Genomic DNA, 23,350 nt, shown 5'->3' with positions numbered 1-23,350 from the left:
TGGTGAACTGGGGAGGCAGGTGGTGAGATGGAGGCAAAGGCTCCAGTGATTTGAGCGGGACCAGGAACAGAGTTCAGTTCAAAGTGAAATTTCACACGTCCAGCAGAGAATGGAAGGATGCTGGAAACCCCTCGACTCCACTCTTTTCATTCCATGTAGGTCCCCATCTAATCTCAGGTTGGCCGATGTCCCCCGACCCAGCCACCCCCGCTCGCCTCACAGCCTCGCTCACACAGCCGGGCGCCCTCCTCCCCGGCCATCCCCGCCTGGACACCGCCTGGACACCGCCTCCCGCAGCGTGTAGCGCCCGGGGGCCGCGCCTGAGCCCCGGCCTTGCCGGCAACCGCACCCCGGCGCCGACCGTCCCGCTCCTCATAGATGCCCGGGCGGGCCAGGAAGCGCGGACGGGCCCGGCGCTGCCCTCCACCTCCTCCCGACCGCTCCGCCTTTCGTCGCCGCGGCGGCTGCGCGAAGCGGGGCGGCCCCAGCGCCCCTCCCGGGCCTGCTCCCCGCCCCGGGGCGGCCCCTACCCGCGCCGCCATGCTGCCCAACACGGGGTAAGCCGCCCCAGCCCTCCCCTCTCCTTCCGCGCCCCCCGTCGGCGCAGACACCCCCCTTCCCTCGGCCCAGGCCGCCGCTTCCCGCTCCTCAGGCGGCGGCGGCGGTGGCGGGCAGGGCCGCGGGGGCTGGGGGCGAGGGTGAGGTAAAAGCCGTGGCTTTTCAGCCACCGAAGGCCTCTCGGGGCGGGGGGCGAGGTGGGCTTCGGCCGGGGTCCGTCGCGGTGCCGGGGTGGTTTGCTGGGCACTCGCCTCGGCGCTGGTTCGCGTTCCCCTCCAGACGGGTTACGCAGGACAGCGCTTATAAGCCCCCGAAAGTGAATCATTACGCCGGAGGGTACGAGCGCTCCCGTAACGGTGGGCTTTCCCACTTAGGGGTAGCGCTGCCCTGCCCCGCAGCGCCGTCCCCGCTCGTCTTTTGTGCGTGGGCTTTGCTCGCACCTCGGGTCGCGCCGTCCTCCAGTCACGCCGTCCGCGGGGTCCCCTGCCCGGGCTTGTGCAGCGTGCGGTAACGCCAGAGGTCCGGGCCGAGGCCTTTCTCCACGGCGGAGAGGCTGGAAGCAAGTCCAAGAGATAAGGGGGCAGGTGGGGGCTGGCAGAGGTCCTGGAAATCTTCGTAAGGCTCGTTAGTCCATGTCCTTGAGCGGAGCGCTTTGCAATGGAAGTAGTTACTGGAGGACTTCCATCTAAATTGGGTAGTGTATCTGTAATTTTAGATATAGTAAACTATTTTCCTCTTTCTTTCTAATTCCAAGCCAGTACCTTCTTAGCTGGCAATCAAATTTTCTTCCAGTATAGGATCTTAATTTAGAGACATTTTCTGCCTTTCTTCGGAGCCAGCGCTGCTAACAGCCAGGAAGATAAGTTGATATTACTTGTTCCTGTATGTTATAAACAGAATTATTCATTAAATTCCTAACGTATGTGTAAGCAAGCTGTAAAAAGTGTTCCTGATGTGGCCTGCATGTTTCTGTATTACCAGTCATGCCTGGTGAGAAAGGAACCTATCTTATTTTTTTCAAGATCCCTGAGGCTCCAGGGCACAGAGGTGAATTTGACATTTTCTATCTTATTACCTGAATTCAACTGCGATGGAAGCAATAAAGATACAACCTTCACAATACAGGCCATAAGCGATTTTAGACGAGCACATGTTTTAAAAACTTGTAACTATTGGACTGCTAAGTGAATTACGAAATAAATCCTAAGTCTTGCAGGCTTCTCAGCTTGCTTAGAAGAATAAAATGCTCCAAATTCTGGGCAGTTCTTTTTGGGACACCAAATAAAGGTTTTGAGAGGTTGGTGCATCTGGCTTTGTGGGTACTGTCACGCCAACTTGTAGAGGGCAAATGAAACTTCTCGAGTCAGACATGATTAGAAGTAAAATTAAGGAAGAAGCAAGAATGTTTAAAAAAAGGAAGAAATAAAAGGAGTGTGAGAGATCGTATCAAGTCAGCTCAATGTTTCAGAGGGGATGAAGTGAAAATGAATTTTTCCTGTTAGTAGGGCTTTGCTTATTTTGGTGAACACTGTTTCTGTGGGCTGTAGGGACAAAATTGGAGGTTGTGGAGCTAGAATTGAAGGAAGGGAGCTCCAGAGAGTGAATGTAGTCAGTGGTCATTGTAAGCCTAGGGAGAAAAAGGAGGTTTATGTAGGCTAGAGATGCAGTTGTGCTCAGAAAAAAGAGAATTTGAGGGTGATGGCCAGTACAGGAAAGGTTGGAGGGGAAAACTAGAGAGAGCATAACTGGAATGAATAGAATATGTTCCCTGACATTTTGAATAGAATAATAATTTGGGGAAAGGAATTGAATCTGCAGCTGGACTCTTCCAGGTGGGATCATCAGATAATTCAGGTTGAAAGGGACCTTGAGAGGTCTCCAGTCCAACCTCTTGCTGAAAGTCAGATCAGTTGGGAGATCAGACAGGGTTGCTCAGGGCTTTGTCCGTTTGCGTCTTGAAAACCTCCAAGGCTGGAAACAGCTCAGTCCCCTGTTGTGTTGCCTGACTGTCATCATAGGGAGGACAGTCTGAACCTCTCCCGTTGGAACCTTTCTTTTTTCAGTTTGAAAGGACCTGTTGTCTCTCATCTTCCTGCGCTGCACCACAACATGTATCCTTGGCTCCATTTCATCAATCACCGCATAGGTATTGGGGGGCTGCTGCTAGGTCCCCCCAAAGCTGTTCTCCAGGCTGAACTGGCCCTCTCACACAGTAGGTGCTGAGCCTTCAGCCATCTCTGTCTCCCTTTGCAGAACTTGCTCCTATTTGTCAACATATACCTGGTATCAAGGGACCCAAAACTCATCACGGGATGTAAGTCTTATGAGTGCCAAACAGAGGGGCATAATCCCTTCCCTCAGTCTTCTGGTTATGGTGTTCTTGTAGCCCAGGATGCTGCTGGCCTCTGTTGCTAGGCACACTGCTGGCTCATGCTCGGCTTGCTCTCTGCCAAGTTCCCCAAGGCCTTTTCAGGAGAGCCCTCCCTGGCCATTCAGTTGGGCCAGGGACTCCCCCATTGCAGGGAGTCTTTCTTCCCAGATGCAGGACTGTACATCTGTCCTTGTTGAATTTCACGAGGCTCCTGTTCATCTAGCCTGTCGGGGACCCCCTGGATAGCAGCCCTGCCCTCAAGGTTGTGAACCGGTTGTCATCCACCCCCAGGGCATTTTGTCACCTCCTTCAGGTTGTTGATAAAGATGTTAAACAGGACTGGTCCGGGAGTAGAAGTGGTACCCTACTTGTTATCAGTCTCTGGGCAGAGTATGACTTATTAACCACCACCCTCCGAGCCGGACCAACCAACTAGTTTTTTACTCGTCAGGTTGTGCACCCATCCAGACCATAGTATCTTAAATTGGATGCAAAAATATTGTGAGAGATGGCATTGAAAGCCTTGCTTTCAGCAGTCCATTGAGCAAAGGGCCTGCTTTTACTACCAGCGTAGCAGCAGAAGCCCCTGTGCCCTTGACGTCCTTCACAAGCCCTAGCTGCAGGTGAACTTTGGTTTTCCTGACACCACCCTGACATGCCCGGGGTGATATTTCTAATTCCTCCTTTGTGGCCTGTCCTTGCTCCCACTCCCTGTATGACACCTTTGTACACGGGAGCTGAATCACGAGTTCCCTGCGTAGCTATGCCGGTCTCCTGGTACATCTACTTGTCTTCCTGAATGGACCACTCTTGCCCCTGGAGGGGGCTTAAAGCCCCGCCAGCTTTCCTCAGCTTCCTTTTCCTTCAGAGCTGCCTCTCGCTGGACCCCCTTGCTAAGGTGGAGTCTGCTGACTTCATATCGGTTGGTTGAAGATAGAAGCTGGATTCTGGCCTTACTCGACTGAGTTTTACAGTCTGACTGTGTATTGCAGAGATGAACTTTCCTCACTGTGCATTTGACTCGACTCTCAGCAGCAGTTTTTTGTGATTTGCTGTGCTGTTTTGAGATTTTTCTTCCTGTGCCTCTCTAGGACCCAATTTTGCAGAGGAAAGCTGTTTGAAATGGCACCTGCAGGGCTTCATTGACTTCCTGGGCCCTTGCAGATGTCTAACTGTGCCACTGCAGGGGAAGATCCCTCCTCCTCCCCACCCCATCCCAGTTTTCTGCCTTCTGAAAGCAAACAGCTACCCTCCTAGAGCGTGTTTTGGAGAGGGATGCTCTCAGATTGGAGGGAAAAAGCAGACCTGGAGAAACAGTAGTGAGTCAAGTCTGGCCCAGACTGAAAGGAAAACTGATGCAAGCTTGGAGGCTGATGTGTAACATTTGTGACGTGAGTGAAAAGTGAAGTTGCTGTAGCACATAGTTTATATGCATTCTCTAACTGGGGTTGAAAACTTGGACCTCTTGTTTTTTTCCACTGAGTTACGGAAAGCAACACAAGCTTTATGCAGAGCACTGAAATGCACATTCCTTCATATGGAAAAGCTGTGGTCTAAGAGGCTTTATTGTCAAATGTGCTTTAAACTGGAGCTGATCTTTTGCTTTTCAAAAATTCAGTGACATTGTGTAAGCCAGACGTCTTTCTGACTCTCTAAAACTTGCTAAGTTTCTCCAGAGGTTTTGATTTGACCCGTTTTTTGGGGAAATCCATTGGATTAAATGTAGTTACTGGGAAACTGTTGAGTTTAGTGTAAAACCTTTAAGAGAAATAATTGCCATTTCTGAAAGTCAGGTTTTTGGCACTTGTGTGTGGCACCCTGCATTGGCATTGTGGTTCTAGACTTGAACTTTATACCACGTTGAGACAGCAGTTTTTTGTGTTTAGAAGGCTGTGACTAGTAAATTACAGAGAGCTGTGTAGGTGTGTTGTCTCATTAGAAACTGGCATTTTGGTTTTCACAACTTCCTTTTCCATTGTCGGAGAATGTAGCAGCTCTGTTGTAAACAGTGTGTCGGATCATTTTACAAAAAGGGAGAAATCTAATTGGGTGACCTGTGTAGCCTTCTTGCTTTATAGTGTTTGCAGACTTGGAGAGTGGTCTTACCTTCAGTGGTACTGTACTTTGCTGTAGCTGTAGCCATTTCTTGTGTATTTAGGGGCTGCTTTCTTAGCAAAATGATGAAGGCATTTGTCTGGTTGGAAGACTGCTCTAGTTACTTTTGCCTTAAAGAATGATTTAAAGGTTTTGCTTTGTTCTCCCTCTTCTTTACCCTCCACTTCCCCCTTCACCTTTAGGAAACTAGCAGGATGCACTCTCTTCATCACAGGCGCCAGCCGGGGCATTGGCAAAGCCATTGCTTTGAAAGCTGCCAAGGATGGCGCCAACATTGTGATAGCTGCCAAGACAGCTGAGCCCCATCCTACTCTTCCAGGGACTATCTACACTGCTGCAGCAGAGAGTAAGTTGTAGTAAATGAGGGTGGTCTTCAGGTGCTGGGTTGGGTGTACGCCTTAGCTTAATTGCCATACCCGAGGGGAAAACTGCGTAGACTCTCTTAGCTCCAATTCACCTTTAATAAAATAAGGTTAGTGCTTCTCTTGCCTCCCAGGAATGCTGGGAGGTATCAAAATATTACTGTAATGAAGATGTGTGTGTATAGATGTGAAAATGCTATGTTAGTTGAGATGTATGCATTCTCGGTGTTAAAATTTGGTTTTGGCTTCCCTGTTCTTTACGCAACATACAAAAAGGTCGCAATTTGAGAGTGCGATTTTCAATGCCTTTTTGAAGCATGTCATTGAATGAGAGATTCTCAGTAGGTTCATGCTATTTGTTCCATCTGAGAGCAAATTTTTAAATGTTTAATTTTTTAATTGTGCAGTTGAAGCGGCTGGAGGAAAGGCTTTGCCATGCGTCGTTAATGTGAGGGAAGAACAGCAGATTATTAATGCCGTGGAGAAAGCTGTGAAGACTTTTGGAGGTATGTTAAGGTGTGGAGGAGATGTTAACAGGCAGATTGTTCAAACAAAAAGAGAAAAGAACAGACTGCCTTACTTGTGCTTTTTGTCTTTAAATGCTAATGTGAAATGGCTTATTTTAAAACCAGGGATTGATATTTTGGTGAACAATGCAAGCGCCATCTCTTTGACTGGCACTTTGGAAACAGAAATGAAGAAAGTCAATCTTATGATGGATGTCAATGTACGAGGAACCTACCTTACGTAAGTGCTGAGAGAGGGAAGCAAAGTAATTCTAACAAAATGTATGATGTTATCTCAGTTTTTCTGAGAAATTGTGTAGCTGTCTTGCTACCCTAGAGCTGGAGTGCAAGTATTCTACATGTGCTCACAGGAAGTTGCTTGGTTATTGGCCAACTGATTTGAAATAATTATTTGCAAGAATTGCAAGTTGGAGTAAACAGGAACCTTATTACTGTAGTCATTAAGTGTTCACAAGCCCCTCCATGCAGGTAGGAAGCAGAAACTAGTTTATTTCAAATGGAGCTTCAGCTTGGCTTTGTTAAATGCTGTCTGCTCTTTCATTTCAAGCAATATTACTAACTCTTTGCATACATTAAGTGCAGTATCTTTTTTGTCAGCTTCCTTCTCACAAGTGTCTTTCTCATCTTTAGAGACATTATATAACTTACAATAGTTAAAAGAGAAATGTTAAAGATGTATCTTAACGATCTAAAGTGTTCTCTGCCTACTTTCAGCTTATCAATTCTATAATTTATTTAAATTACCATATCAAGATTTGATTTCACAATTCCTGTGTCCTTATTTTGCTCATTTTTTGGAAGTAGATTCAGTAGGTGGGATCATCTTTAGATTTACAGGGTGTCATTTATAGTTGCTCTATTTTGAAATGAAAACTTTGATTTTGATGGGGTTGTGTTTAAAAAAAAAAAAAAAGCCCTTAGGATGATGCAGATTCTCTATATTCAGTCATTGCTTGATGTGATCAGGAGCTTTTTGTATCAAAGTTTTATCTAGAATAGTGTCTGTCATTCTCCTTTGTGCAGATGAATCTGGTTATGAGATACCATGATTATATTCCTTAATGTTCTTTTGCTAAGAATCAGTGAAGGGATTTGCCATTAGAATAGTGTAAAAACACACATGAATAGCAGCTTTCTGAATGAGAGAGACACGTGCACAGCATGTAGATAGCATGGAGAGAGAAGGAGGGTGGAAGAAAGAAAGACTCTGCTTGCAGAGTGGGATTTCTGTGCTTCCATCCTGTGATGTCTGCTTTTGAAAGGCTGTAAGTGTAAGCAGTTCCGCGCTCAGAAAGGAAAATTGTTTTTGGAGCTTAGCATTCCAGAAAATGCTCTGTGGATATCCCTTGCTAAATCTCTGAATGGGTTCCACTGTGTTGCCAGTGGCAAGCTCCATTTACCCGCACCAGCCAACAGCGACAATCACTTTCTTGATGGTACATCTAGCTATTCCAAATTAATGGAGGATTCTTAAAGTCATCTTTCCTTTGGGTGCTACTCTGCCTTAAAAAGATTAAAAAGCAGGTTCTGTGTTGCTGCGAATGGAAGAGTATATGAAAGATTAATGCCTCTCAAGGGAAGTTACAAATGATCTTTGTCATTGCTTTTATAGCTGTCAATTGGGAAGACCTAGTCAAGCATTTCAGCCTTTTCTTCCCCTTGCTTTGTATGTTGCTTCTGCTCGTAATTTGTAGACATCTGTTTGCAATTTAATGCTGAGAAAGTTATAATAGCTAAAAAAAAAGTGGTATGGATTTTTTGTCTGTGTGGAGGAGGTAGGATGTCCCCTATTACAGAGTATACCTGTTGACATATTCTTGGTTCCTGTGCATTAAGAAATTGAGACACCTGTTACTGAACCTTGTGCACTGCCACTGAAAAGAGTTGAGACCCCAGGTGGTAAATGATTTACTTTACTACTGTAATGATTTTGCGGTTGAAGGTGTCCCTTCTGTGGCTGACAGTATGTGTGGGTCCTGTTGAAATGTGTGAATAGTAGGTCAGTAGTGTAGTCCTCTGCGGTGCTGTTCTCCCTGTGAAGCTTGATTAAAAATTCTCCAGCAGAGTTCAAATGCAAACATGTACCTTAGTGCTAGAAGTGAAGTCAAGTGACGTTTTTTATAAAGTAAAAGTTACGATTTACAGATACGTGTAAATTCTAATTTGAATGAAATAGTGACTCTTCCAGTCAGCTGAGAATAGGTTTTCAGTTTTGCTTTGAATATTTGCAATAGCTTTTCACTATACAGTATTATTTCTTTAACGTGGTTTTAAAGAAGAAATAGGTATGTGATCAGAATATATTTATGACTAAATGATGCTCTACACTGTTAATTTCGCTTGTTGCCTCATAGTGTTTTGTTGGCCCTGCCAGAACTATTACAAGGAGATTATGGCTTCTGAGCATCTGGAAAGTCAGCTTTAGTAGATGCAGCTGCACCATTTGGAGAATGTGGTCCAGTTAGCAGGAATGAATACTAGGCCTGAGATAACTGAGCTAGGACAGATTGTTTTTATTGTTCTTTATATCAGTTAAATAATTGATACAGGGGCAGGGTCTCAGCTTAGTGTTGGACTTTCATGAAAATACTGGTCTGCTAGTATGTTTTTTCCTGTAATTATAGGTGTTCCATAAAATAAGAGGTGACTGATTTGTCTGAATATATCTTTCAGGTCTAAAACATGCCTTCCCCACTTGAGGAAGGGTAGGAACCCCCATATCCTGAACCTCAGCCCACCTATGAATATGAATCCCATGTGGTTCAAAAATCATTGTGGTGAGTAGCATTCAGGGCCTTTGTTGTTATTTTTTGAGAATCATGTAAATATCTGGTGAAATGTGTGGGAGTGCCAGCCCAGAATGCTAGATCTTGTATCTTTAGCACTATATACAGACTGGCGCTAATAGTTCCCCAGGGTGTTTTGTACCTAACCTAAAAGAAATTGTTTTGTGGGAAAACATAGTGCAGGTTTCATGGCCTAATATGTCCTTTATGTTTTCAAGAATGTTTTCAAGGTAAAAGTCCGTGCTTTTTCATGGGAATTCTTAAGACTACAAAACATTTTCTGTTCCAAATAGAGATTGAAACCACAAATCTATTTTCTTACCAGTTCAGCTTCACATTTTATTTAATAAAGTTCAATGTTGTCTTTTAAAATGGAAATTAATTTTGAGGTGGGAAAGGGACCCCATTTTGTCTTGAGGTTAATGTTGCTCATTTTAAAACTGTAAAAAAAACCTTTCGATTTTGGACACTTGTTATGTTAAACTCCTCCAGCAAGTCCCAGTTCTTTCCCCCCAAAAAGCTTCCCTTCTCAAAATAGATAGATGACAAGGATTTAGAATGTCCCTTTTTTTCTTTTTTTTTCCATTTTTTTTTCTGTAGAATACTAGTTTGGTTGTTAGCAGCTAGTATGCCTTAGGCCTCTTGAAAAAAACTGGGCACTCTTGTCAGTGTACTGTGTATAAAAAGCACAACAAAACCACCATGCAGCTAGGCTTCAGTCGTCGTTTTTGTCAAAACGTGTAGCTCTCGTGTTACTTGTAGTGAAAAGATGGCAGACTATAGTTTGTATCTGCTAGGGGTGGTGGGGAGAAGTGAGAGACTTTGACTCTAGGAGATACTGTTTTGTCCCCAAAAACTTAGTTTTCCTTATGAACAAATCATTTTGGTTTTTCTTTCCTTCGTAATTAAAGTTCTGTTGATAAAGTGTAATTTTTTATCTTTTTTATACTTCTTGTATTAGCTTATACCATTTCTAAATATGGGATGTCCATGTGTGTCTTGGGAATGGCAGAAGAATTTAGAGGAGAAGTTGCTGTCAATGCTTTATGGCCCAAAACAGGTGATTTTTTTTTTTTTTAATGGTACTAAAATAATGACTTTCTGTATTTTGTCTTCTACAGCTTGTTTTATTTGACTTTGATTATACTTCGGGCTTCTTCTGGAACTGATTCAGGAGGCCGAGCAGTTCTTTTGCTTATTCTTTGTTCATCCTGCATGGGTGCTGGTTTTCATTCCTAGTTCTCACTAGACCATTGCCACTTTGATTCAAACTCATCTTCAGCTAGTTTGCAACCCATTCAACCCATTCAACCCTTTCAGTTGGCGGAAGCATCTGTGCAGTATTTGGCTTGTCTGTGCTCTTTCTCATGCACCCAGAGTTTTGGTTTGGACAGAATCACAAAAGTATTAGCATGCTTTCATCAGTAGGTATTAAACGTCTGTGTATGTAGTACTATTTAGAATTCCTTGCTAGTTAAATTGCCAGAGCGTAGATAGAACTGACAAGATACATACCTCTGTAAATGCAGAAATAATTAAAAAACCCCTGTTCCTAGAAGTTTTGGTGCAGTGGGACAGCAAATCATGGGACAGAACCATCTGCTTGCAAGTCACGGGAAATTAAAGAGCTCTGTGGAAGAAAAACAACTTGATGCTCCCACATTGTATTAACTTCCATTTGTTGTCTATGGGTCAGTGAGGATCAGGGCTGCTGTTTTGAGGTTTATTCAGCTGTTTGCCAAAGAGGCCAGTCTCTTCACCCCAGAAAATTCTATGTACAGAAATGATACTGATGTTAAAATCAGTAAAGACAGAAGGTGATCCTGCAGTTTATTCCCATAACTAGTGGAGGGAGGGAAGAAGGAAGAGGAAATAAAAATATCAACCAAGATCCTCTTCTGGGGCTAGCGCTCCAGTGTAAGAAGTGTTTGTACCCAGACACTTCTCAACATTTTCCTGTTAGGAGTTGCAGGCCCCTCTTAACTTCTAGTGTGGAAGCTCTCTGATTTGCTTCCTCTAAAGTGAGGAATATGAGCAAGACTTAATTATCTCAGACAAAATCAGCTGAGCTTCTTTGCTTAAATACTGTAGGTGATACTCAGTTGAACGCTTGGGTTAGTATGTCTGACAGGCCTGGTCCTTCTTCATTGGTCTGGATGCTTGCATCCTAAATTCTCCCAGTAAATGAATGCCTCATAATTCTGCTCACAGTATGATTTTTACCCATAGAAATATTTTGGTAAGGGATTGACTTTTTGAATGATGATTATATCGTTCATGAGAATTACATCATCACAAAACCTGTACTGTCTGTTTTGAAGAGGATAAGCTTTTAATCTTTGGTGTACTGAAGGCAACTGCAGGTATAACTTCAGGGACTGGATTGCCTTCCTGGCAGTGGAGTGAAAGCTCACCTTTCAGGTTTTGGGTCTCTCTTGTATTTTTTTATTTCTGAAGGAGTCAGAAGAAACATGCACTTGTTTCCACATACTTGCTTCTTGAGTGCTCCAGGGAAACCTCAGAAAAGTTTCAGTGGCGATTTCCCAGCATCTATATTTGTCATCTGGAATAGAGCCATGAAATTTGGTTCTTAAAGCCTTCAGCTCCCTAGACCTCATGCCCATTCTGCCTGGCTTGTCCCTAAAATGGGGTTTATATCTCCTCAGAATCCTATACGTAGGAGTAATTTGGTTTTCCATTAGCAGAAGTGATCTTTTATCTACCATTTTGTGGTTTTTGGTAACTGACTGATTAAGCAATGTAAATTGTATATGAGAGTTAGGGACAGTGAAGTAATTAATCCAGAGTATCTCATTCAGACAGAGAGATGTGGTATCAAGCTGCAGACAACATTACTAATTTGACTTATTTTCTCATGCAAAAGGTGTTACAAGATTACCTGTGTCTTGTAAATGCACATATTTACACACTGCATAGGCACATTATGTGCCCCCTCCACTGCTTTCTGATTCTTCAACACCTTCCTTCTATGATTCTGGATAGGCTGGAGAAAACATCCACTACTATTGTGGAGATGAGTTGGTGGTTTTATGGGTCCCAACATACTGTTGAAAGCTAAAGAATTCTTCCTGCAGAGACCAGCTGGTTATACTAGGTCTTTATTTTGCAATGTAGGTGTTTTCCCCCATCTATCTGAATAATTCAGCCTCCTGTTTTTCATGGCAAGGGAAAACAGAACCTAGGAGAATTTGTCCAGCCGCTCACGATGAAAAATTTTTCGGAGGGATGGCTAACTTTGTAGGCAGAAGTTACATTCTGTCTTATGTTGCATAGCTGAATTCTTTCTTTCTTTCCAGTGTTTGTATATGCTGTAGCACTCCAAATGTCAGTAGTAGTACCAGTGTCCCAGGTATGGTATGGTATGGTATTAAAGGATGTCTATGATGTATTAATTAAACTTTTACAAAATTCTTCTTGGGGGGGGAAACCCAAACCAAAGAAAGTAGTATCTTTCTTTTGTGCATTAGAGTGCCACTGTGTCCTTGGTAACATATTTGTACCTGCTAAAATAAGTAAGAGAGTAACACTGCAGAAGCTGGCACTTGTTCTAGAGTGCAGTTCATATCTGTTCCCCTCAGGAACCTCCAGAACATGAGGCTTGGAAGTGCAGAAAGATTCAGTTTACGAATGACAATAGTATATTCTAATAGATGCTTGTTTTAATGAAGATTTCTCTCTGTGAGGTGCTGCAAAGTAATTTAAAAAGTACTTAAGCTTTCCGTAAAATCAAAGGCATGCAGAGCTCTGTATTTGCTGAATCCATTCTTGCTCGTTCAGTTTGACTGTTAGAAACGTTAGATGAGCTCTCAAAGTTTGTGTAAATCATTGATGCCTCCATGAAAACTGATGTGCCCTCAAGTATAAAAGAGGATAACAGTGTGCAAATTCTACAGTACAAAAAATGTTCTTGCAAAAGTTTTATCTTCCAAAAGTGAGAAAGTTAACTAATTTCAAGTGGTCACCAGAGAGAGAGAGAGTTACAGACTTCCATGGTATCTAAAATACAATTGCAAAATTCTTAATTAAAAAATCCACTGTCATCTCGTACAAATGTGATTAGCCTCAGTGCTAGTACGGATGCCAGTATCTGTTGATTAATCAGACACTTTAAACACATGAAAGTATGCTGGTAATAAGATGCCAGGAGCTCTCTATATATCTAAAAGTGAAAGAGGAGGCCTACCAAAAGGGCAAGGGGTAATCCCACCATTAAGAGTACATATGAATAATAGCGGCGTCCTGGAACAGAACTAGAAGACTTTTCATGTGCATTAGAGGAAAACCAGCAACGCTTTATACGAAATAGGTGGAACAATGTGCAGCCAGACTATGAGGTTTAAAACCTTTTTGCTTCAGTCTGTGCACATAGGCTTACTGTGCTGAGAATAACAGTTGACGCTAACAGAGAAGTGGCAGAAATGTGGGCCAGGAAAAGAAAACACATTAATGAGTCCTCAGAATAGTGGAATATATTCAGGTCAACAGAACCTGGTAAACTTCATCAGAGTATTTGACAGAAATGTTCTCTGAACATTATTATTAGTAGTAGTTATTTAAAAAAACCTAAAAAATCTTGCAGGACAGATCGCATTTCAGAGGACCAAAGAAGGCAAATTTATTTCCTATCCTTAAAAATGAGAAAAAGACCTAGGGAGACTGAGGTGTATGTACAGTATATCTATTCGCCACTTTTTATTTATAGCGTATTTATAGCAGTTCAGTTGATTTGAAAAAAAGAAGCTGAGGTTGGTCGAAGGTAAATGAAACCTAGGGGCTAATTCTCACCACAGAAGGGTAAAATAAGGGAGTCAGCAAGGACATGTACCCACTCTTGCATTTTCCTAGAAAACACTTTGACAGGACCTCCCTGGCCAGCATTGAAGACTGCCGTCCTTTTTCCCAGTTCCTAGTTTGGAAGGTGAATGATCCAGCTCTGATAGACGTGTCCTGCATGGTGCCTATTCTTTGCTTTTTAAGGGATGTTGGGATCATTTCTGCATCAAAGCTGCTGTTACTTTGTGTGGAATGGAAACACAGAAAGGAGGACAAAAGTGATTTAAAATCAGGTTTATCCTTCCGCCTCCAGGATCTACCAGCCCCAGGTGTAGGAGAGGATTTGTGAATCTGTCCCAAAACTTAGGAGCAGAGTGTTCAGTCTTAAACAGCAGATGGGAAAAAGCCATGAAGCAGAACTGTGTTACTGAAAACAGTAACATGGCAAATGCCAAACAGCCTCTCTGGAACAGGATGAAAGAAAAATGAAATGGATACCTCAGCCTGGAAGAGCAAATTAACAGACATAGACTGGAACATGCCACAGTGTTAGTGACTCCCTTGGGGGAAGCATAAAGAAGACTAACGGAATGGTAGAATTGGTTAATAAAACAACCAGAAGCTTAGGAGATCTGGATTTTATTCTTGGGTCTAACACAGCTTTTCTGTGGAACATTGAACAAGTTAGTTGAGTTTTTGCTATTTGGTTTCTCATTAACTTAGGAGAGACACTTTGGTATCTCATGGGAGTTATTACAAGGCTAAAATTAAGCATCAAGATTTTCAGTGTCATAATCACCAAGGGAAGTACCTCTTAATGACTGATGTATCATACGTTCACTTTGAGAAAAATAGTTGTCCTGTTAGTTTTTCATGTCCTGAATAACCTGGAGGAAATCCACAGAGGGGAACACTGATAAAGGGATAGAGGGGTGTGAATGTCATAAGAAGTCCTGCCCATTATGCCACTTTTTGGTTCCTTTAACAGTTTCCTTGTTTTTACTGGTGCTTGTAGAGCATTATTTGTTGGTTGGTAGTATTTCATTTCTCGTACAACTTCCTTTTGCATGAAAGGAAAACAAAGTGTGTGTACTTGCCAGAGAAATGGGAATTTCATGTTGTCAGTGTTAAAGCTTTGCTTTCTTACCCTCCAAACTTTCTAGCCATACATACAGCTGCTCTGGATATGCTGGGAGGATCTGGAATAGAAAAGCAGTGCAGGAAAACGGACATCCTTGCAGATGCTGCATATTGCATTTTAACAAAACCAAAAAGTTTCACTGGAAACTTCGTTATTGATGAAGTTCTGCTGAGAGAAGAAGGAGTTAAGGATTTTGATGTCTATGCAATTGCACCAGGTAAAACAGATCTTTAAGATGAGAAGTAAGTTCAGGAAGGAGGGAAGGCTGTATGGAGAATATTAATACAGTTTTGTTTCTAGGGGCTCTTAAATTAGTCTGTAAAAAGTTGCTTTCCCTCAGCTTTCAGAACATGCCTCCCTGGAAAGCACATACGAGTCCACTGAGATTCTAATCACCAAGTGCCTATTAAATTAAAAAAAATAATTTAATGAAAAGAAAATGTACCTGCACTGTAGATGTATATATTACTATTTACTAGCTAGTGAGATAGATTTTTTTTTTTTTCTTCTCCAAATGTTTTTCATTGCAACTTTAAGAGGCTTGTAGGTCAGATTTTAAATTAACCAAACTGTAAACATGTTATTTCATGTTATGTCTTTCCTTCAAATTGTAGTTTATTTACTTAAAACTTGGCTGTAGTTTCATACGAAATTGATTCCTGTTTGTGCTGTCCAACTTTACTTGGACTTACTATTACATTTTTCCTCCCTTTTAGGTCACCCCCTGATACCTGACTTCTTCTTGGATGTTGAAACTGACATGACAGCCATGAAACAAGAAAGAGATGGTAGGGAAAGCACTGTGTGTAAAAGTCAATCATTTCTGACAATAATGAATGCCCTATTTCAAGTCATTTTTTCTTTTCTCCCAAGAGCTTGGTCTCCACTCAAGCTATGTGGCAAAACCCCTTTTCTCATTTGGAGGGTATGATTTATGGAAATTACTCTCTACTTAAAGCTAGGGAAAGAATGTTACCTCCTGCAGGACCTTCATGGTATAAAATCAGTGCCTTATTTGAAGAATCCTTTTTTAACCATCTGACTTGTGGTAGTATGAAGGTCACAGGTAAATATTGCTGGAAAAAGAAATTCAATGGCAAACAGCACATTTTGCAGGAGTGTCTCATTTGCCTTGCTAAATTTATACAAAAGAACACAACGTAGAGCCTCCATTGCTTCTTAGATAAAACTTGCACAATTTACACAAATATCTCTTAGATGAAATGGCGAAGTCCTTTCTTGGAAAAGCATCGGTTTTGCTTTTTCAGAATTGTAGTGTATCAAGTAGGAGGGCAACTAAGAATGCTGAGCAGGTGTCATAGGAGTGCCAAAACAGGGATAAGAGAAGGGCAGAGGAGGCAAAGTTTGAACAGTCCCTTTCCCCTGAAAATACTGTTTGAGCAATCGCACGAGGACTGTTCTGGCAGGGAGGGATGGTGTTAGTTCCCTGGGCCTCACGGCACAGGTTATTTAGCAGGGACTCACAGGATAGTCCTAACTGTGTTTTGATACTCAAGACACCTAAGAGACCTTTGACAACGTTTGCAGGGGCTGTTCCACTTGATCAGCCTTGTATATTGCAAATGCTGTCCCTCACTGTTAAATGTACGTGTTCACCGCGGTATGGTAAAATGCCGATTAAAGCAGTGAATTCATTTACAGCTTAGAAGCCTTTGCAGAAGGCTTAATAAAATATCCGTGTTCTTAGCGAGACAGAGAAGAGGGAGAAGTATTTTGAGGTGAAAGCGGCGTTTATTAAAGACACTGGTTTGGTTTTTGCGAGTGCTGTCAGGAGCGTGTGGATTGCATTAGACAGCAATGTGCTGTGGAAGCATTTGTAACGAACTGCGAACAGTCAGAATTAGAGTTTTGCCGTGGTTTTATTTTCACTTTTCTTTTGACGTATTAGGAAGAGAAATATTTTGCAAAATTACCTTTGGTGCTCTGCACCTCCTCAGATTCCCAGGTGCTAAACCCACCCTTTGTCAGTATTAACACTGAAATGGGAAAATACTCGTTTTCCCTAGCGTGAAGCTTAAATCTTTTCAAACGGAGTTCTCTACGCGTGTTTCTACGTGCAGGTTTAAAGCGTTTTGCGTTTGAAAGAGAAAAATAATCCCTTTCTTGTAGGTGCTTCCCAAGCATTCAAAGAGGAGAAGAAGTTAAGCGGATCCCAGCGTGAAGGACCAGGTGGAGCGAAGGTTAACGCAGGATCTGCCCCAGCGAAGCCACCGAGTCCTGTTGCAGAAACATTCAGAGTTATTCAGGGGGCAATGAGCGAAGAGTATGTGAGAGCGACTCAGGGTGTCTTTCAGTTTGAATTATCTGGTAAGACCATCCCGTGTAAAACCTCCACGTGCTCACACTCCTGGCAAAAGGCCCCGGGTGTTTTCAAAGAGGAACACTCGCCTCTTCAGGCTGATCCCGAAACAGACCACCTTTTGTTCTGCTTGTTCTGTGTGCTGCTCCTTCTCGGGACCAACTTCAGCACGCGCAGGAGGCTGCTGCCGCTCCTGGCGTATGCGGGCAGGCTTTGTCACAGCGCTGGCCCTACGGCACGGGGTTAGCATGGCGATCGATAGACGGGGCGCTCGCAGGGTCACGGTGAAAGCACCAGCTCTGTCAGCAACGTGCTGCCTTTGGGCTCTTCTGCCCGCGTCCCCGATGCGTGGTGCTGCGGGGCCTCTGCCAGAGGCTGGCCTTGCCTGCACGCAGAACGCGGGGCAAGTGGTAACCTCTTGCAGAGCGCCGCCAGCGTACGTAGTGTCGTGTGACTGCTCCAAACGGACACGGCAGCGGCCGCCTGACGGGGAGGAGTAGGGAGGGCACCTTTGCTGCCTCGTCACCTCTTGTCACTGTCTGTTCAGGTGATGACGGAGGCACTTGGTATATTGACCTGAAAACCAAGGGTGGGAGCGCTGGTTTCGGAAAGCCTCCTGTGACGGCTGACGTGGTTATGAGCATGTCGAGTGCCGACTTTGTGAAAATGTTCACAGGTGAGTGACCGGTGCGTTTGCCAGGGCGGACGCGGGTACTGGTGCCCAGAAAACCTTCTGCTGGTGGGCGAACAGCCAGCCTCCTCGCTTTGTGATCCTGGGATGGAGGGGCTTTGGGCTTTTTGTGGCTCAAGTGAAGGCGTAGGATAGACCTCCTCGGATTTTTCTGAACTCTTCGGCCTGCGAACAGGAAGAGCACAAAAGCTTACGCTGCTTTTATGAACTAGGTATTGAAATTTTGGCAGCGAGTGTAGCGTCAGAAAGAACCCAGTCAATCTGTTGGACTTCTGTTCTGCACATCTCTAATCTGGGTTTCCTAAACGTGCACTGCTTTTACTGCAGAACTTGGTAGCAATACAGCTGCTAGGTCTCACTGTAGTGGCGTTACATTTTCCTGTGCACAGGCTGTCTACAGTTCCTTTTCATTTTCTGATGGTTCTGTTTCTTCTTTTTAGGTAAACTAAAGCCAACCATGGCCTTCATGTCAGGAAAATTAAGGATTAAAGGTAACATGACACTAGCAATAAAGCTGGAGAAGATGCTGACACAGCTTAACTCTAAACTGTGAGGGGAAAGCCTTACGAGCAGAACAGTGGCCTTTCATATATAACTGCAAAGCTGTTTTAAAATGGTAGTCCTTCTTTTTCTCTGATGCAATGTAATAAGTATGGATAAAATGTGAGATTTTTAGATAAGAAATAACTCCATCTGGTTAAGACAAGAAAGTGTTTGTGATTAAACTAATTCCTTCTCCCGAATACACATATTACATTGCAGGTGTTTTCTTTTCTTCTGCTCCTCTGGATCAATGCAAGACACCTGAAGTGAGTTTTTTCCCCACACAGTTGCTTGCACACATCCCATAAAAAAGATGGGGGGAGCAAACATCACCCTGCAGATCTGTTTCTGTGATAGCAGCGCCATGCAGAGATTCCTGAGCTGGCTTAGAAGTGGAAGCAATATGGCCAGTGCAGCAGGGCCCTAATTACCCCTGGTAAATTAACATCTCATTAATTTTTTTTTTTTTGCTTTCCTGAGTTGATTACCTACACTAGTTCTCATACCTCTGTATTGCACTGAGTTAGGCTGCACAGACATACCGAGTGATACGCAAGTTTTCTTTTTGTGCAGAGGTACACACGCGCACACGCACTCACACTCCCCTGCCCCCGACCGCCACAGACAAGGTGCTGACTTCTACGGCGCCTTCATGTGGCATTACGAGGATTAACCTACATCACTGCAGCCCCCCACTTCCCCTTCCCTTCAGCTGGTAAAGATTGAAGCTCACTAGTAAAAGCACACATGTCCCACTCTGTAAGTGGACACGTGCACACATAGTCTGCAACTTTGTGTGACTTTGTGCATCTGCAAAGCCAGATGCACCAACCTCTTAAAACGTTTATTCAGTGTCCCCAAAAGAACTGCCCAGAATTTGGAGCATTTTACTCTCCTAAGCAAGCTGAGAAGCTTGCAGGACTTAGGATTTATTTCATAATTCACTTAGCAGTCCAATAGTTACAAGTTTTTAAAGCATGTGCTCATCTAAAATCGCTTATGGCCTGTATTGTGAAGGTTGTATCTTTATTGCTTCCATCGCAGTAATAAGATAGAAAATGTCAAATTCACCTCTGTGCCCTGGAGCCTCAGGGATCTTGAAAAAAAATGAAGATAGGTTCCTCTCTCACCAGGCACAAGGGGTGGGGGGCGTGGAGGGAGGGGGGAGGGAGGGAGGGGGGGAGGGGGTGGCTTACCCCATGTTGGGCAGCATGACAGCACAAGTAAGGGCCACCCAAGTGGGAGGGAGCAGCACTGTTGGGCTGTGTGACTGTTCCCAGTCCAGCACCCACAGTGGGCTGCGTTCAGCAGTGCGCTCATCCCAGCTGGGGAGCGAGCTGTGCTTGGCTGAGCCTCCAGCACGGCTGTCGGCCTGGGGCTCGCCGCTACGTCTGCGTGCCCACTGTGCAGCCCAAACTGTCTGCCCCTGCTGCCAGTGCTGCCGGTCCCAGGGGGCCCTGCCCAAAGGTTTCTGTCTCCACTGGGCAGGGTCTGCTTCCCACCCCGTCCCGGTGTCTGGGTTGGTAACCGCTCTGTCCCTGACCGCTGGCCTGCTGACTCCAGAGCAGTGTCAGTCAATGCAGTCCTGCCAGCTGAAGGAGAGCAGGAGCATTGGCACGCACCGGGACACGGAAGCAAAGGCTGCGCGTGGAATAGGAGGGAAAGAAGATGCAACACTGGAAACCAGAGCTCTCTGGAGGAGACCGAACGTCTGAACTGATGGTGCAATAATGCACGCACACTACTGGCTGCTGCAATACAATAAGGAAGTGTGCATGCTCTGCCTCTCTACAAAGCAGAAACCCCTACAGCAAAAAACAAAGGAGCAAATAATGTCTCAGGACAGCTTTGGGTGTTAGATCTGGAGAAAACAACTATCAGCTGTGGCTTGTTCTGGCCTGGATTTGAGATAGACTACTGAATGGAGAGTGCTAGAGACAGAACCGTTGGGAAGCTTTGCTATACAACCTGAAGGGGCCGTGGTACCGGATCCCAGAGCTACTAAGAACATGGGGAAGGTGTTTCACATTAATACCTACAGACTGATGCATATGCTGCTGCTCTCCCAGCGGGATGGCCAGCAGACTGAGGCAGCCCCCTGTACGGGTGGGTATGCCTGGGGAGGAGGCCACCCTAGCTGTATGAACCACAGCTGTGAGGCAAGTGGGGGCGGCCGGCGCAGGGGACATAAGCCAACCTGAGATTAGATAGGGGCCTACATGAAACAAAAAGAGGATTTTGTTGCTGGCCTTCCTCAGAACTGCATGGTGGGAAACAACTAATAGGAACGAATTTTAATGTCTCCCCCCTGAGGATCTCTCAGGGGCGTTGAGGTGTTTGACTACACCTTTTTCCCAAATATGAAGCCCTTTTATCTTCAAAAACTAGGTACTAAAGTAACTATCAGGAACAACACTTGCCAGCAACACAGCATGGGTTTTGTTTTCCATGATGCGGTTCAAGCCTGTTGGCCTTTGAATGTGTCTAGATGCCAATTTGTCATCTTCTGTGGAATCGAGGGGTTTCCGGCATCCTTCCATTCTCCGCTGGACGTGTGAAATTTCACTTTGAACTGAACTCTGTTCCTGGTCCCGCTCAAATCACTGGAGCCTTTGCCTCCATCTCACCACCTGCCTCCCCAGTTCACCAAAATGCCTGCGGCAGGATCGTCTGTCTTCTGCTCGCCCAACCGTACCTGTCCCCTCCCTCACCTCCCCCCCTAGTCCCTCTTATTTCACAGTAACTGCGAGGTCGGCCCTCGCCTCCAAATCCTGCACCGCCACATCCGCACATAACTCTTCCCACATCACCTCCTCCTCCCCCTGTTGCCTGATGGAGGCTCTGACCCCCTCCTGCCCTTGCCATGCTGCCTGCCTGTTGCTACAGCTGGCAGATCTTCCACCGGCCTCCACCTGTGGCTCGTCTTTTCCCCCTCCAGCTTTCATGCAGAGATCCTGTGCAACACCCTGAGAGGGATTTGGGTTTCACAGTGAGCTGATGCCAGAAGGGGAAGTCACCCGGTGGGTCCAAACCCCCTGTAAGAATTGAGACGGGCGGTTTTACTGACTTCAACAGAAATCGGATTAAGCCATAAGCAGATGCGCTAGTCCCCGTGTGTTGCCGTAACGATAGTTGTTGTTTTACTGCCAGTGCCGTTCCCATTGTCACAGGGCTGCAGACTCCTGTAGCAACGAGGCATGAGCAAGCCGAAGGGGCCAAGGGCTGTCCGAACGCTTTCGCAACTGGAACGTCTTTCATGCCGCTTGCTTTCCCCAGGTTGGCATCCTGCACAGACGGAAGCGAAACCGCTTTGCTGAGAAGATCTTCCTCCGGCACGACTCTCCTTCAGCCCCTCTCCAGCCACTCGGCCCAAGTAAGGAGGAGAGCAGGGCTCGACTGCGACAGCTCCGTGCCAGGATCGCAAGCCTCGTGCCTGCAATGAGCTCCGTGTAAGTGAGCCGTCGTGCCTGTGTAGAGAGCTGCTGGGTTCAGCCATGCACAGAAGTACCTGGGGGAGAAGCCCCTAGGCATCACGTTCAGCCTTCTTCCCCTCAAGTGGTTTTTTCTCTCCAGTATTTAATAGGGGAAGCGGAGCGATGCGGCTTTTTTCTGCACCGGAGGGGTCAGTTTACCTCCCGGGAGGCTTTCTAGCGTGAGAAGCATTTGCAAAGGCGCTACAGAAGCCGGAAGGCGCGCGCGTTGGCTTTGCAGTTTTGCTGGTGCCTGCGCATTAGCCCTGCAGCTCACCCCCTCGGGCCAGGTGACGAGCAGCAGGGGAGCACAGGTTTACCACGGGCTGAGCACCCCTGTGTCAGCGCCCGTGGTCCTGCGGTGGGGGAGGCACCCCCCCCAAACTGCCCTCCCCTCCGGGGGTGCAGCATTCACCCTGGAGCAGAGCTAGCCCCTGACCCCCACAGCTACTCACCTGAGAAGGTGGTACGCCCTTCTCTTCCAAAAACTGCTTCTTTAACTTTGCGGGGTCAGGTATTTTGCCCATCAGCCTTTTAATTTACGGAACCGCTGCCGTGGCATTGCAGCAACTCCTCGCTGGCTGCCACTGCTCCCCCCGCCACTGTGGACCACAGTCTCTGCTAGTGCCCCGCTCTGCCAACTGTTCCTCGTTGCCCAGCCTTCACCCGTGGCTGACCTGGGTTCACCTGAGGAAGGTGATGAGGCAAATGCAGCCATTCAGAAGGAGGTGGCAGGAATGGTCCTAGTGAGCGATGTCAGCTGGGCCCTGAGTGTCGTCAAGGCAGCGAGAAGATCTTTCAGGCCAGCTATCGGCTCTGAAGCACTGTGTCTCCTCCAGCTGACAATCCCAACAAACTTGCTTCTGCCCTTCCAGCCGCCTGTGTCACTGGTCCTGTCTGTGTATTTGAGTGGTGCGTTTCATAAGTCCCCGCATGCTTCCTCTGCCTCAGTTCCATTCACTCTTACATGAAAAATTCTTCACAATCTGTCTCACACTGTTTAGAAATGTGTCTTTCTGGAATAGTAGGTTTTGGCTGTATTTTGGACACAGTTGCTCCCACAGAAATCTTCCTCTCATCTTGCCATTGAACCAGCTATCTCTGGAGTGTACTTGTTTTTAGGAAGGAAGAAGGATTTCAATTACTTAAGTTCTTTTCCATGTAAGAGAGAATTTTTTCTCATGGTATAAACTTATATAAGCTCATTTAATTGGAAATATTTCTACTCTGTTTAAGAGACATTACACCAACTACATAAAGCATATAGTACAGGCTTCCAGCTACTCTGGAGGACGTGGAAGTGTATTCAGTCCCTTCAGCACTACAACAGCCACTCCAGAGGTGGTACACATGCTTTTCAGTGAGCCCCACCAGCCCCTCCACAGTGGTTCTGGCAGAGAAGATTCAGTGGCAGGCAATGAAGGATCAAGTGACTGACACAACTCTTGTTAGTTTAATCTTGGGACTTTTAACTGAATTATAGAAGATTTCAGGTTTTGTTTAGAACTGGAATTTGCAAAAGACAATACATTTCTTGCATCAGTGTTTTAAACAGCCAAGCGGCTACCTCTGGAGCATCTTCTGTGGAACAACTATTTCTATAGCCAGCATTATTTGCTACCATCACCTAATAAACACAGTCTGTTTAACACAGCAAGATTGCATTTTCAGC

The 23,350-nt window shown here is 45.2% G+C and overlaps 1 protein-coding gene across 1 annotated transcript; it reads left to right on the top strand.

Moving 5' to 3' along the window:
- Nucleotides 1–484: 484 nt before the first annotated feature.
- HSDL2 (hydroxysteroid dehydrogenase like 2) lies at nt 485–18,416 on the top strand. The gene is made up of 11 exons (XM_076362150.1): nt 485–557; nt 5,227–5,390; nt 5,814–5,912; nt 6,039–6,153; nt 8,607–8,710; nt 9,681–9,779; nt 14,677–14,871; nt 15,371–15,442; nt 16,785–16,982; nt 17,522–17,650; nt 18,106–18,416. The coding sequence occupies exons 1-11, from the start codon at nt 541–543 to the stop codon at nt 18,216–18,218; spliced, it is 1,305 nt and encodes a 434-aa protein (XP_076218265.1). The 5' UTR covers nt 485–540; the 3' UTR covers nt 18,219–18,416.
- Nucleotides 18,417–23,350: the final 4,934 nt, after the last annotated feature.

This window comes from Aptenodytes patagonicus, chromosome Z (assembly GCF_965638725.1).
Source record: "Aptenodytes patagonicus chromosome Z, bAptPat1.pri.cur, whole genome shotgun sequence".
Classification (NCBI taxonomy): domain Eukaryota; kingdom Metazoa; phylum Chordata; class Aves; order Sphenisciformes; family Spheniscidae; genus Aptenodytes; species Aptenodytes patagonicus.
Note: the sequence above shows the minus strand (reverse complement) of the source record. Positions and strands in the feature narration are given on the sequence as shown.

Coding starts and splice junctions, on each gene's coding strand:
- HSDL2 (XM_076362150.1), top strand. Junction 15,443..16,784: donor CATGAAACAAGAAAGAGATG/GTAGGGAAAGCA, acceptor CCTTTCTTGTAG/GTGCTTCCCAAGCATTCAAA. Junction 16,983..17,521: donor CTTTCAGTTTGAATTATCTG/GTAAGACCATCC, acceptor CTGTCTGTTCAG/GTGATGACGGAGGCACTTGG.